We start from the raw sequence: 15529 nt of genomic DNA, 5'->3' as shown, positions 1-15529 counted from the left end.
TTGCCAGTAATCAATATGCACTGCAAGTGTGCTTGAGCATCTGTCACCACACACACAGCCTTTAAACACAACAGGGAACGTCTTGACGGGGTGCAGCTTTTTATGAAAGCTGTTTATACATGTGATGAGTTTAATTTACCAGTTGGTGGGTTTGGGCTGTTCAGGAATTGTCTATACAGTGACACAGGCCAACTCAGCAAGGCGGTGTGTGTCTGTGTTTGTACATGGGTGTTTGAATGAATGCGCACCCTTGCCGTGGTTTGCAGTGGTAACAGAGCTCTGGATGCTCCCACAAATTAAGTCCTCTGTCATTTCAAGGTGAGTCTCATTTTTCAGCTGCAGATTGACGGGCCCTGAGTGTATATGTGTGTGTGTGGTGGTGGGGGGGGGTTTAGGGAGACGGAGACTCACTTTACTGCTCTGGGTTCACAAAGCTTCTCTCACCCACACACCCCCAGAACAGGACAAACACAGCACTTTATTGGCCCTTTGAGACAGGGCACACACTGCCTTTTGGGTAGTGTAGTCATTTTTTCCCCCCCATCTGTTGTCTTGGCTCAGAGCAACAAAAGAAACTTTTCTGCTTTAGCATTTGATTTGACTATTCTGTGATTATTCAAGTCTCTGAAACTGTCAATTTCAATCTAACTCTTATTTCCATCAGGGACACTTTTGTCGAAGAATTTAGGACCATTCATTACAATAATTGTACTTGGCAGGAAAAAGGTCTGCTCCAGAGGGTTGCTCCCCAAATCAATTTGACTAAGCATGCAGGAGTTCTTGTAATGTTGCACAATGAAAATGCATATTTTATATTCCCATAAATATGAATCACCAAAATCAGACATCATTTCAGGACAGCTTGCTCAGGCATTCGTTGATGAATAATTGTAGGAAGAAGTTGGAGTGATATCTGCACAGGTAGCCACAATAATCATATCAGTATAAGCGTGTGAGCTGTTTGTCGCCTCTTTTTTTTAATGTGATTGATGATCAAAAGTGACGCCTAGAATTATTAGCAGTACCAAATATTAGTATTTGGTTAATTTCTGCTTGTAAATAAATATTAGATGTTTGTAGATGTCCAATATTTGAATGTTGCATTGCAGATATACTGCATGAATTATCTGTTTTTCTTTTGTTTCCAAAATTGATCACTGGTTTCATTGTTTTCTATGGTGTCGTGGTGCAGCATTTATTCCTGCATCTTAGACACAAGGAAGAATCCAGTAACTGAAAATGAAAACAACCAGGAAACCTGCTCAGCTGGTTCCGCAGCCTGTTGTGCATTTTAATTGGGTGCAACTGTATTTTTCAGGGACTCTGCACTTTAATCAGCATTTTAACTGAAAAGCCAGAAGCCACAGAGGCTAGTGTTCATATCACAAAAGCCAAGCATCTCAGCCAACCCAGCTTAATTCAAGTTAGGTTCTCATTGAAGCATTGTTTGGGGCAGATTGTGTGTGCCTCACTGATAGTCAAAAGAAAAACTCAAGCGTCTCTTCAAGGCAACTAGTGCAAACAATGGAAAGTGTTGATGTCCAAGAAACTTGCAACATGAGAACTTAATGTGGTTTTCCTACACACATCCACATGCTAAAAGTTTTATGAGAAACAGAATAATAGACAAAGACTGTGCTCTAAGGCACATTTTGTACTGCGTGTTAATGATAAATTTACATTCCAGTCTGGCTCTCCTTCTTTGTTATACCTATGAGAATTTAACTTTGAACATGAGACTTCATGTGTTAATTTCCTGAAGCTCATAGTGAGGTAGCCAATGAGGAGTCCTGGTTTAAGCTAGAGATCCTCAGAACTATAGTTTCTGAGCAAACAGTCTCTGAGTCAACGTTTGTGTGTGTGTGTGTGTGTGTGTGTGTGCCTGTGTGCATGTTTAGAACCAGTGATGCATAAATTGAACTAAAGAAAAAATGAATTTAGATTAGAAATTACTTGATTCATCATTGGGCCTATGAGGTAGACTACTCTGAACTTGTCAGCCTTTTCTCTGAGGAACCCTCAGATAATAATAATAATAATTATATTCATATACAGTAAATTTAAAGGGCTTTAGTCTTTTCAGTTGTACTTTGCATGCACAAACACTGTCAGTGGCATGAAAAGTAATTCCTGCAGGCTAGCCTTTTAAGGGATTTCATTCAGTGATCATTGACTATTTTACAGGACATATCAATTTATTTTCATGTTCATTTGCACTTCCATGCATGTGAATTAAATTATTGAATACTTGTCTCAGCTTCTCTGAGGTCCATGTGCTACAACCCTAATCAAAAGGCTTGATAGCAGAAACTGCAAAAATGGAAATCTGCCTGATAATAATGAGTTTTCTTAAAAGTTTTAATCCTTTTCATCCCCTTCTACTTGTTTATGAGGATATAAATAGGACATAACTCAGTATGATTTCCCACTCAGAAGGCCCTCAGAGAAAAAAAAAAAGAAAGAAGTCTTTTGGGTTTTATGGTAGAAGCTTATTTACAACCAGTTAGGTACCTGTAACAAGGAAAGGGGTGAAATATAGACAAAGAGTGTGTTATTGAAATTTCCATCTGCCAGCTTAATTCATTTGTTCTGTTGTGGGCTAGAAGAATGTGTGTTTGTTGAGCAGTAGAGCAGGGAAACCGATGTAAAAACTGAATATTTATGCGAGATTTGCCACCAAATATTTGATAATCAGAGATAAACATGATAAAGTGGAAAACGAGATCCTGTGAGCCAACAGAATAAAAAGTGTCTAAGTTAAAAGAAGCACTGCAGATGCACAAGCACACACAGGTCTTATAAGTGTGGCTAATAGAGTGTGATATGGTCTGGGTTTTGCGTTTTTTGCTCAAACTGCATACTCTCCCTCTTTGTCTTTAAGTCTTTTCTTCCTGTCACCTCATCTTTTTATCCCTCCTTCTCACCTGTCCCTGTCGTCTGATTACTCCGTCCTCTCTCTATCCTCTTCTATCATCCCATCTTTCTCCCCTCTGCTATATCACTCATCCTGCCCACACGTCCCATCCAATCTCTCCATCATTAACCCACAATCTATCTCTCCTCCTCTCATCTCTCCATCCTGTTGCCCCCACTGCCCTCTCTCCCTCTCCCTCATCCATCTTCCTGCCCTTCTGTCTTTTCTAGTCCTTTTCTCTTTCTCCGCATCTCATCTATTTCTCATCACTTGTTCACAGTCTGTCTGGTTAGCAGAGCGGCTAAAGTGTCAGTGACGCACACACACACAAATGCCTGTGCGAGTACACACACATTTCTTTTGACTCTGCCTGCTGTCTTCCTGTCAGTCTCCGTTAACCTTTATTTCTCTTTCTCTCCATCATCTGTCACTCTCTGGAGAAAATGGATGTGATTAAAGTCAATGCAGTATAATGCCATAACCTATTGATTAGGTTTCCCTCATCTCTAATTTGCATTATACCCCTTCAAATTGTTTATTATACTCTGCTGAAGTTGTTTCCAGTATGTGCAGTGTTATGTGTTTGTTTGTTTGTTTGTTTTTTGGTTAAAACACATAAACAACTCTGCTGCACATAAAAGAAGAAAAACACGAAAGTATTAATAAATCAAAATTAATAAAGTGCATTCATGAGAACACTGAAGAAATCAAATTGCTGCAAGCATGTTAGCTATGCATCCATGGATGGAAACAGAAAAATGCACTTAGCAATATTCTTTTGCATCACTAATAACCACTTTACCACAACAATCTCCTTACACAGTACATGCAAGCATCATGGCATTTTTTTGATAGTTTATTCAGCCTCAGCAATATTCAGCTTCTGGTCCACTATTTCTCAGTGTTTTACATTTTCCAGCAGCCTAGCTCTTCATCATTTAAACATTTTAAAAGTATTTAAATATAAAAACAGCATAGTGAGTCTCTAAACACAACTGAACAGACACTGAAATGCGACAGACAAAGGAAAGAAAGACAAGGATTGTTCTCCCTACTCAGTTTTTGACTTGTTGTGTTTGTCTGTGCCCATGAAAGACCAGTGCAGCACACACACACTCATGCATACGCACAAACTGTCATTTTAAATGTTGAGGTCATATAAATGTGAAGTACACAGGCTGCATACATCCAAACTGTCTCAGTTCTCAGTCGTAGATCCCTACACACACATTTGCTTGATCTCATACACAGATGCACAGGGGCAGCATTAGTGTATAAGAGAAGGGTTATTGCAATATAATCCCATATTAAAGCTATGCTAGCTGTTCTGATGATTGGTTCAGAGGCTTTTAATAGCAGTCGGGCAACAGACACCCACACGGTCTCTCCCTCTTTCTCTCTCTCTCTCTCTCTCTCTCTCTCTCTCTCTCTCTCTCTCTCACACACACACACACACACACACACACACACACACACACACACACACACAAATGAAAATAGAAAAAGTTGTAATTAATGTTGCATGCAACACACAAAATAAGCAGTACACACATACACATACTGTTCACAAACATGCATAGATATACAGTATTCATCTACATAAAATCATACTGTGACGGAAAGGATTTACTCACCTGCCACAAACACACACACACACATGCCTACAATATATGCACACTTGGTTTTGATGGCTGCGGTCACAGCACTTACTTAAACAAAAATACACACAAGGACAGTTGCTATAAAGTAAACAACCTGTCTGAAGTAGAGATCTCCACACTTTTATCAAAGCTTCTGAGTCTGTAAGGAACAAGACGTCCAGCCAAAGCCAGATGCTGGGGCTTTTTGTCTCGTGTTTTTATTTCCTTTTTTATTGTTTGCTTGTTTGTGTGGTCCTGAGGTTTAAACTATAGATTTTGTCTATTAGTCCAGTTGGCTGTCCAGTGCCTGCAACCTTACAATCACTATTACCTTCGTACAAAATCCTGGCTGGTGTCTTAAATATTGAATGAGCTGCTTTGAAAAATAAAGTACTAGCCGTGGGCTATCAGACTGGAAACACTCCTCAGAGGGTCATAACAGAGCATCTTTACCAAAAAGAAAACATCGCAGGCTTTTATGCTGTCACTCACATACACACACTTACTGTACACACACTCAGTAATCTTTTAATCTTAATCATCTGTCTTTCATTGCCTTCTCAGTCACTTACCTTTTCTTGTCCTCCTTTTTGGTCCGCATTCTTCTCCTCTCCCTTGTTCTTGGTGTCTCTGTCTCTCTCTCTCTTCTCTGATAGTCCTTTAGTCCTCAGTAGTGCTCTCCTCCGACTCTTTACCGCTCTCTATCTCTCTCTCCGTCTCATTCTGTTGCTGCTGATCCTCGCATGCTCGCAGAGCCCAGTGATCCTCCCTCCTCTCTCTCTCTCTCTCTCTCTCTCCCTGTATCCCTCTCCCCCTTTTCCTCTGCTTCTTTCCTCAGTCTATCTGTCGCTCTGTGTTTTTGTACCGATTGCATTTCTCATTCTCACTCTTTTGTACTGACTTATGTCTCAAATACCATCACTCAACAATCTCCCTCTTTTTCTCTCTATTTCCCCATATCTGTGTCTCCATTGGTGGCTAATCCAGCGCCATGCCCTGGATTTTGTGTCTATGTATGTGTGTGTGCACGCCTGCATTGACCCTGGCATGGTGGTAGACCCAGTGAAACTTTGGCAGCACAGAAGCGGCTGCTCCCGGGAGTCGAGCCAGGACACAAACAAACACACATGCTTGCACGCACAGAAACACACACCCTTGCCTCTATCAGTCACTTTATTTATATCTTTGCTTTTCTGTGTGAACACAGTCTACTATTGCCTCACTCTCTCTCTTTCTCTCCGTCTTGTTCTGTTGCTTTCTCTCCCGAGTGGCTTCACCTCACTCTTCCCTTTGAGCGGTTTCGCTGCTGTCCTCCCTCTTCTTTGTCCCACTTTAGCCTCCCCATGCCATTCTCTCCTCTTCTTTTATCTTCATCTTTCAGACTTACCTCATCCTCCCCGTTTGGCTGTCCCACCACCCACTCTCCTTCTATCTCATTCTCTTTTTTACTCTGCTCCCATTCATACCAGCTGAGGATGACGCTGCTGTCTTTCCAGAGGCAAACAAGACAAGAAGGAGATAAATTGAAAAGAAAGTGAGATTAAACGCCATATGACATCAGGTTCTAATTATGCTTAATTATGAGTGTTTTGTCTTTTGTGCACGGCAGGAATTGTGTTTGCAAATTAATTTCCTCATTCGTCATGCACCGGGAAAGATGATAGTATTTTTTCTTGCGTGCACTTCTTTAATGGGCAAGTTTAAGATTTTGAGTCAGATCAGAAATCAGAAAAGGAGCAGGTTTGGTTGAGATACGGCTTGAGATTAAGTTCATTGCCAGTTAGATAAAGGTGGATGTTAAATAAATGTTCAAATAAATGTACATTTACATAACAGAGGTTCTCACTAATAGTTCTCTTGTGTTGTGTTGTGTCCTTTTGGTAAACATGTCCTTATGTAACTGAGTTTTGAGTTATGACTGTCAGTGAAGTGTGTCTGCATGGACAATGAATTATTACCTGTGAGTCTGTGTGTGTGTGTGTGTGTGTGTGTGTGTGTGTGTGTGTGTGTGTGTGTGTGTGTGTGTGTGTGTGTGTGTGTGTGTGTGTGTGTGTTTGTGTGTGTGTTTCCTGAGCAGTCCCTTGATGCAGCGTCCACACATGTCCCTCCCGACACCTCCCCCATCTGAAAATAACTGGTGATGTATGCGCTACTGCAAAGTGGTTGACTCACCTTGCGTTGTGTTTCAATTGACCTCTTATGAGACCAGCAAAAGGGCGTGTGCATGTGTGACAGTGTGAATGTGTTTGTGCACATTACATAAGCAGCTGGGGTGCAGCGCAACACATGGGGCCTCCAAAAATAATACACGTGTGCACAAAAACATACACAGTTGACAAAATATAAAACATAAGATAGTTGTGCTGAGGCTCTGAGGTCTTAGTAATTTCATTCTGGAGTGGAGGAGGAGAAGAGAAGCATGCCATTGTCAAGGAGAAGGGAGGAGAAGAAAGAATAGTGTGAGCTGAAACTAAGATTCCTTTCTGTTTTATTTCATTGCATCTTTCTTTGCCCTTTTACATCCTCTTCTCTTCTCTTCTCTTCTCTTCTCTTCTCTTCTCTTCTCTTCTCTTCATTCCCTTGGACCTTTCTCCCTCCCCTTGCTTTGTGTGCTTTGTTGTCCTTATTTGTATAAACTGATTGTGTCTCTTTGTACTTGACTTGGAAATGGGAGTCTGAGGACACATTGATCTGTTTTCTGAACTGTGAACAGGCGTACATGTTAACACACACACACTGAAATGCAAACACGCATGCACACAGATAGACATCCATGCCATCTCTTTTCTTCTTTCTCTGTCTCAGACAAACACACAACCACATCACCCTGACACACACACAACAACTAATTACACCTCCGCACAATCCATCTCTCTCTTTCATCTCCACCCTCTACTTCCCACCTCAGCCCCCAGGTGTTGGAAAAATGTGTGTGTGCATGTTTGTGTGTAATAAAGAGGGGTCAGAGATGAGCATGTGTCTGTGACTGTACATTGAGGAGTGCTGCAGGCTTCTAGTGAGATTGTGTTTTCTAGATGTTCTATTTAAAAAAATAAAAAAAGATGAAAAATCACAGTTGAGAGCAGCGTAATGACTTTCCACCTGGGGGGGACGCCACAAAAGAAATGATAAACATGGAGAAGAGGATAAGAAAAGAGGAAAGGGTGGTGAGGAAAACTCACGCAGAATGTGGACCTAAATGAAGTACTGTTAAAGGCATCAGTGGATGCTGATACTGAATTATTTGAATGGATGGTTGTTATCCTATCACCCCTAGGCTTTGGATTGAAACACATTTATTCATGTATTTGGTCTTACGTGGCTGCATGAATGACTTCCTGTCTCTCTGTTTATCTGCTATTCCTCAAACTAGGCCAAACGTCTTGGATATTTGGCAATTTAATAGGTGAGAACAGACAAGGGGACACCAAAGTTATCCATGTGTACCTGGTTGATTACTTGCTCCACTGTTCCATATACTGACAGTTGTGACTAACTTGTCAGAAACAGTTCTTAGTGTTCCTGCAATAGATTAAACCCTAACACTTTAAGTATTTAAATTGAGGCTGCCAAAGTTAATGCTTTAATGCTTTAATGCTTTGATGCTTTAATGCTCTGTTTTAATTTAAAATTAATGATATGTTAATTATATCTAATTGCATCAATTATGTTTCGCTGTTTATCCCACTGGGCATCTCTTGAGGATAATGAACTGTAAACAGGGAATTCGGACTTAGTGACATAAAGTGACTCTACGTAACTTTTGAAAGATGAAATAGCACAATTGTTCTCTTACAAGAAAAAAGCAAAATTGATACGCAATGCAATGCACTTTCTTTTTTTGTCAAGGCCTTTGCCACTACAAATGCTGTTTTTGCCAAGAAATACGTCCAACAGAACCTGCAGAGCCTGTTGAAAACGTGGTCATTGAAATGCCCTTGGAAAAAACACTTTTCAAACAGTTTTCTACCAGATATAGTCCACTTTTAATGAACAGATAGATTTTTATTTTTACATGAAAATCACTAAAACCACACTCACTGCACAAGTCTCTGCTTTATGAAATTAATGAAACTGAGTCCTAGCATTTGTATCTTGTGCAGCATGCTGACAACAGACAGGCCTGAGGCCGTTAAAGACCAGTGTCTCTCTGCAGTGTGCTGATGATTTCTCACTATCTGACCTGGGTACTCGCTACACATGTTCCCTACCTGAAATTCCACTTACGCAGTTTCACATGTTTCATATTGTAATTAAATGTGGAAATTCATCTGATCACAATGCAGGAAGTTGTGGATTTCAAAATTCCAAGTTTGCTTTTTGTTTTTTGTTTTCTAATTTTAAGGTGGTATGCCATGACAGCTGAGTTTAATTGCTCCACAGAACTTATGCATTCAGACCATGGAGATCGGGTGAAAGCATAAATGTTGTGTTTTACAACTGAAAATCTTCTGCATTTACATGGAATAATTTAATCTTTTGGAGGAGGCGATTGCTTACTGTGATCAACCCAAACATCTATTTTTTTCATTGTCAGTAAAAACCTTTGGTTTCATTCTGACACCACAGTAATTGCTGCATCGCGCAACACATAAATAAGCCATCAGATAATGATGCAGTGAATATTATCTATACTCAAGCTGCTGCTGGAGGGTTGAAGGGGTTGAGCGCCAATTTCCTCGAGCGCCACCCGCAGGACAAACTGTATAATTTTACTCCCACTGCTAGTAAGGATTTATAAACAGCTAAATAATCAGCCTGTGGTCTGTTTAGTTTGACACTTTTATATTGTGGAGAGTAATAAATATTGCAGCTTCTGTGGGTTCTTAGCCAGGCTTAGTTTAGATTTATTTCATGTCAAGCAGGTACATTTTCAGGTACCTGTCATTTTGATGCAAGTCTAAATTTGCAGCTGTTAATACATTATTAATGTGAGTGGCCAGAGTGAGAAAATGGATAGATAAATGGATGGAAAGTGATGAGGGAAAGGGGAAGGGGGAGGAGGAGGAGGATGATGGGAGAGAAATCCCAGACCTCTCTAGCATCTGTGTCCTGTTTTGTCAGTAATCTCTTCACTGTTGCGTAAGGCCTTTAACTCAACAAGCCCTGAGCGCTCTCTCTCTCTCTCTTGCTGTCCATCACATACACACTGTTATGGTTTTATTAATATACACAAGTCAAATAAGCCTCCCATATTTCTTTACATGTCACAGCATGGGGATGTAATGTAATGTGTTGATGAAACACGTTCATGTGCAAGGACACCAGCAGTTGAGGGTCAGACATTTGGCCCTTTGAGCGTTGTGTTTTAGACGGTGTTAAAGGAGATTGAGAGCATAAGTCCTCAGAGAAGACCAATTACGCTGAAGTAGGGCAATATGACACACAAACACAGTGAACATGAACCAGAAAGTACTGAACTGCAGAGTAGTTTTGGTGTGTGTGTGTGTGTGTCCTTAATCCTATTACTGATCAACCATTACACAGTAAGGAGGCAATGAAGGAAGAGAGAGGGTGAATAAAAGCAGAAAGAAAGATATGGAGTTAGAGTTTATTTTGCCACTCACTCCTGTCTGTTGGTGTATGCGTGTCACTGTCCATACACCATAATGTAATTACATAATTTACACTTGCTGTCATGTTGGTTAACCTCTTTAAAATGTAAATAACATATTTTTTCCATGTTGAGTTTTACTTTCAATGACATGAGTTAATTTTAGTGACTTTTAAGACCAAAGAGAAATTATTTGAAGAGAATTTGAAGCTTGTTCTTTCAAGTGTTACTTGCAGTGCTTACTCACTACTTTAGTGCCACACTAAATTCATCTCCTCACACTTTGAGGGGTGAAAATATGATGGGAACACGAGGAGGAGAGAGATGTAGGAAATAAGGGAAGAGAGATTAAAGAAGGGAATGTGCTGACAGGGTCTCTGGTGTCACTGCAGTGCAAGAAGAAAGTTGGGTGGAGGATGGGGGTGATTATGCACTGAGCTCAAACACACGCACGCTCCAAAACATACAGAACTCATCTCTGGTTAGACATTTATGTAATGAAGTTCAACTCAAAACACTTGCTTCCTTCATCAGTTTGTGTGTGTGTGTAAATATATATTTACTCTAAAGCTGCACATACTTGACTGAAAAAAGTGTGTTTTCCTATTAGAATGCAGACGAGCACGAACACACGCATGTCTTGCCCATTTTGACCAGATGAAAGCTGTCACCACATTAGATGCCATTCATTCATCTTTCTTCTTCAATTAGCCGTCCCTCATTTTTCATCTCTGTCTTGCGTTTCCCTTTTCTGCCACCATCTCTGGCGGATAATTTCACCCAAAGCCTGGTTGCAAACATGAAGCAGAAATATCTGTACATCTGCCATGTTTCAAAAAAAAAAAAAAAATTGTCTGTGAACTTCATTCCAGCAATGTGGCACAGCAGAGGGAAGGATCAGAAAACATTAATGTAGAAGTAGAACTAAAAAAATTGGAAGTGACTGTAAGCAGGGCACAAGCCAAAACACCCTGCCCCCCAGTGGTCTTTACCACAGTTCTCTTTAAGAATCTGACTCCTCCTGGTCTCCATAAGGTGCCCTGACCCTTTTTGGGCTCATGCTGCTGGCTTTCACTGGTGTGAGGGTCATGCCTTGTTGTTTATGGATGACTGGATGACTCCAAAAAAAAAAAAAAGAAAAAAAATGGAAAAGAGGAAATGGAAAATTGAGTAAAATAAGAAAAGGAAAATGTTTTTCATGTTCTTTCTTCTTTCTTTTTTTTTTTTTTTATTATTATTTTCTAGTGAAATTTTCCCATGTTTCATTTCTGGTTCACAATAGCTATTTTTATTGATTTCACAAACCATATAGAGGGTGGGAATGTTCAAAGAAAGAAATGATTATAAAAGAAACATCATACAGAAGGTGGAGTACACGGACAAAAGGTAAACTTGAAGGGAAACCGGGTAGATAACTGGACACTGGCTTCCCTGTGTCAACATTTTGACACTCCCATGGATGGGATCATATGTCTGTAGTATATACAAACTATTTTTACATTCATACCAGTGGTTATTTCAGTTTTTATCCGGTCAGCTCAGTTCAGTGTTTGTCCTCTTCTTCTCTCTTCTCAGTGTCTTCCCCCTTTCATCCTTTGCTTGTGGAGAGGTTTGCGGTAAATTTTCCATGATTTTTGTGCTTTAATCCAGCTCAGGGAGTTTTTCTCTGCATAAGTAGTTTTCACATACTCACATGAAACTTGTTTGAAACTTTTTTTTTTTTTTGCCTGGCCTCATCTTTCATGTCTGTCTTACTTTCACAGTCATAGTGATGCTTGCTTCTTCTCCCTCCTCTTGTGTCTCTCACTTTCTGCTTTCATCTTCTATCTCTAATTCTCTCCTTAACTTGTCTCTCTGTGTGTTTTTGTGTATTCACCTCGGGCCATATTCAGAGATAAGTGCACATAAAGAGGAGTTAATACCTCATTAAAAACTCCAACACTGAAAACCTGCAGTAAATTTAGCATCAAAATGAAAGTAGAGTAGTTTTTCATAGCTGTTAGTCATTTCCCTTTAACTTGGCACTGAGCCTCTCTATTGGAAGTACCCTAAGTATTTTCCTACACCACTAAGTTACAGTTGGAGGTTTTTCATAAATCTAATTAAATGATATGTATTTTCTAGCTACAAAAAAAGGAAGTTTATTCAACAGCCTAGATCTTAACCATGCTTCTGTTTTTAGATGGCAGCCTTAATAGGAACTATCCCACATCTTTGCAGATCCTGTGTTTTAATATTGTTCTAATCCCTTTAGTTATGCATGACCAGAACTGAGATATTCTTAGACAACTTATGCCCCAGCTGTCGATGTAAATTTAAGACACAATGGTGTTGTACTATGTTATCTCGTTCATAATATGAGGTGTCCTGTGTTGCATGTAAAATATTGTATACTGTGTGTCTTTATTTCTGAGACACAGAGAGTGGGTGGCCTGAATACATCCCTCCTAAGCATACTCATCATAAAGACTATGAAAGTCTTCCTCACAGTATTTAACAAGCCTTATTATGCCCTTTGCAAGTCTGCAAACTATTATAGAAATATGAGATAAAACCTTTATTTAATGTGAAATTAATTACACTACTTGCACAACTTCTTGAATGGTCCCAGCAGGGTTACATTCTGTGTTAGCTTGACGTTTGTGCTGATAAAGTGGCGCACTGGAAGATAAGCAAAAGTCTTTTTGTGGAAATCCAAAAGTGTTTTGAACTTCTGTAAAGGGCACAAGAACATTATTACCATTAAACAAGTCTCCCATCACTCTCACTCCTTCTTCATGCCAGGAATGAAATACAGCACATTTAATATCAAATGGGAAGTCCCTAGTATTCATGAGTGGCATCAGGTGTGAAAAGGTACCTTTTCTCACTCACGAATAAGTCTACTGTGACATGCTGTGTCTACTGTGACAGTTATAACATATAATATTAGGAAATGCTAGACCTCCTCTGTCTTTTGGTAATTGCAAGGTTTTCATACTTAATCTGGGGTTTTCCCTTGCCAGATTAATTTTTAAAAGTTTTTTTTTTCCCAATCTCTTTTTCAGTCTTCTTAGGGATATAAAAGGTAACATCTGTATAGGACAGAGCAGCTGGGGTAACACTTTCATTTATATGAAATTCATTCTACCCATCCTTGAAACTGGTAAATCCATCCATCTGGTAAGATAGCACTGTGTCAAAACTTAGTCTCACTAAATTCCTAATGTTTGGGGTTATGGTAATCCCCAAGTATGAGAATCCTGAGGTTGACCAGGAAATTCAGACAGATTTGGTATATTCCTACCACATCCAACTGGCATAGCCATCAGTTTATCAAAGTTTGACTTATGTCCCAGGGAGGACCTAAAAGTTTGAATAACTGACATTATTCCTCAGGGTTGGTGATAAACAGCAAAACATCATCTGCATACAACACATCTTACATGGATAGGTCTTCTTTGGAAACCTCCTATACTGCTGTGACTTCCAGTGGCTTGTGCCAGTGGTTCATTGGCAAGATCAAAAATGAGCAGGGATATAGGTTCCCCCTGATGAATAGATCTCTCCAACACGAACTCTGACAACTTTATGCCTCTTACAAGTACACTGGCCCTGGGTGAGCAATATATTAGCTTAATGATGAACCCTCCCCAAGGCCAAACCTTCCCATTATGGCAAATAACTAAGGCCACTCTACACGATCGAAGGCCTCCTCAGCATTGGGTGAGATAATAAAACCTTGTGCCTGATTAGTGACTGTGCACGGGTTGATGTTGAGCAATTTCATCATGTTAGTGAGAGAGTCTCTGTTTTTAATAAAATCTGTCTGATCTGGCCTAATTAAGAGCAGAAGGTAACCAGTCAAGTCTTTTTGCCAATAGTTTAAAGAGAATGCTGCTTTCTACATTTGTTAAGCTAATGGGGACAATAGGAGCTTTTGTCAAGGGGTTTGTCCTTCTTAAGAATTAACAACATATTAGCTGAATGCAAGGAATAGAGCAGAGAACCTTTCTCTAGTGAATGTGCCATAGGTACATGTTTAAAAGAGGGTGTTTTAATGAGTCCTGGAATATTTCATAGAACTCAGGGAGCTTTTTAGGAAACTTTTTTTTAATTATCTCTACTAACATTTTAGTCTCATAATGGTTTCTTCCAACTTCATCTCTTAATGAGAAGACAGCCTTGGACTCATGTCTGTTCAGTGTGCAAGCTGTCGTCCTGGTTTGCCCCCCATTTCAAACAATCAATCTTTAGCATAAAACATACCTGCCTCCTTCACATCAGGAGGTGGTTAAGAGCTGGTCAAGTGGTTTCTGTCTTATTGAGCAGTGTTACAGAGGGATTATTTTTTTACTTGCTTGTCAAGATTGACCAATTGTTTTTCTAAATTTAGTTGTTCTTTAAGAGACTAATTTTTCCTGGCTGTACTGTAGGAAATTATGGCTCCACTCAAGTAGGCCTTAAGCGTTTAAAAGTGTTGATGGATTTGTGTTGTCATTATCACTGAGTGACAGAATTACCAAATTTTCACTCTCCTTTGTGTTACTGAAATGTCTCTGTCTCATATATGTAAGAAGTAAACCAAATTAAACATGCTAAAAGGGCTGTTTGCACCTATCACCAGTTGCTATTACCTGGAAAACGTCAGTTCTGTTTTTCTTTGTTCATTGTATGTTTTTTATTTGTATTATATAAAGCAAATCAGAATATTTTTTGAAAGCAGAAGCGGTCCACAATGTAAACTGTAGAATATAATTTAGAAAGTGCAGAGGCTGCCAGTCTTCCTGGCAATGGTTCTGTTTGTTTTTTGTCATTATGCTAATTTGTGAATAGCATGGTGGTAAGGCCTTATCGATGCATACAGCATGTTTAAAAATAGCATTTCAACACTTTTTCTTGTTCAGAGCCCTGCCCTTTTGTTCTAGATCATATAGGCAGTATATGATGATGGGGAAAGTTAGCAAGTGAGAGAACTGGTCTGAGATTTTCTTTGAAGCCTTGGACATTTTTCAACAACAAATTATCTACCTTACTATCTTTGGCTTTAGATCTGTAGCACTCAGTTTAAGAGCAGCTGCACAGTGCCTGAAAAGTAATGGTGCATCTCTTTCTCTTTCTGCCTTTCTCTCACTCTTTAACTCTGTAGTCCAGGGTGGTCGCCTGCATGACAGCTATCCTCAGCCAGATGGATGATCGTCACTATGCTACATACATAGAAACCTTCACGGGAACCACTGATCTAGTGGTAAGTTCACCCAGACGCTTGCAGACTTCTGTTAAAGTCCACCTTGGTGGTAAGATACAAAAATACAAACACAAAGACTTTGTTAAAAAGTTTTTGTGTTTTAAACAGTAACATCTTTGTTTCAAACTTAAACTTTATATTGTGTTAACATCTACTTATATAATATGCACACTCATTTTTTTCTTGTCCATTTC

At 39.6% G+C, this 15529-nt stretch overlaps 1 protein-coding gene across 2 annotated transcripts in view; it reads left to right on the top strand.

The window, feature by feature from the left end:
* The window catches only part of LOC121188089 (dedicator of cytokinesis protein 2-like), a 90415-nt gene that overhangs the window by 58485 nt on the left and 16401 nt on the right, over positions 1 to 15529 (top strand). For both annotated transcript variants that reach the window (XM_041047655.1, XM_041047654.1), the window contains exon 27: positions 15237 to 15335. In XM_041047655.1, coding sequence (XP_040903589.1) covers positions 15237 to 15335 — 99 coding nt within the window. The remainder of the gene's footprint in view (positions 1 to 15236; positions 15336 to 15529) is intronic.

Source organism: Toxotes jaculatrix, chromosome 10, assembly GCF_017976425.1.
Source record: "Toxotes jaculatrix isolate fToxJac2 chromosome 10, fToxJac2.pri, whole genome shotgun sequence".
NCBI classification, from domain to species: domain Eukaryota; kingdom Metazoa; phylum Chordata; class Actinopteri; family Toxotidae; genus Toxotes; species Toxotes jaculatrix.
This window is presented reverse-complemented; position numbering and strand designations above follow the sequence as displayed.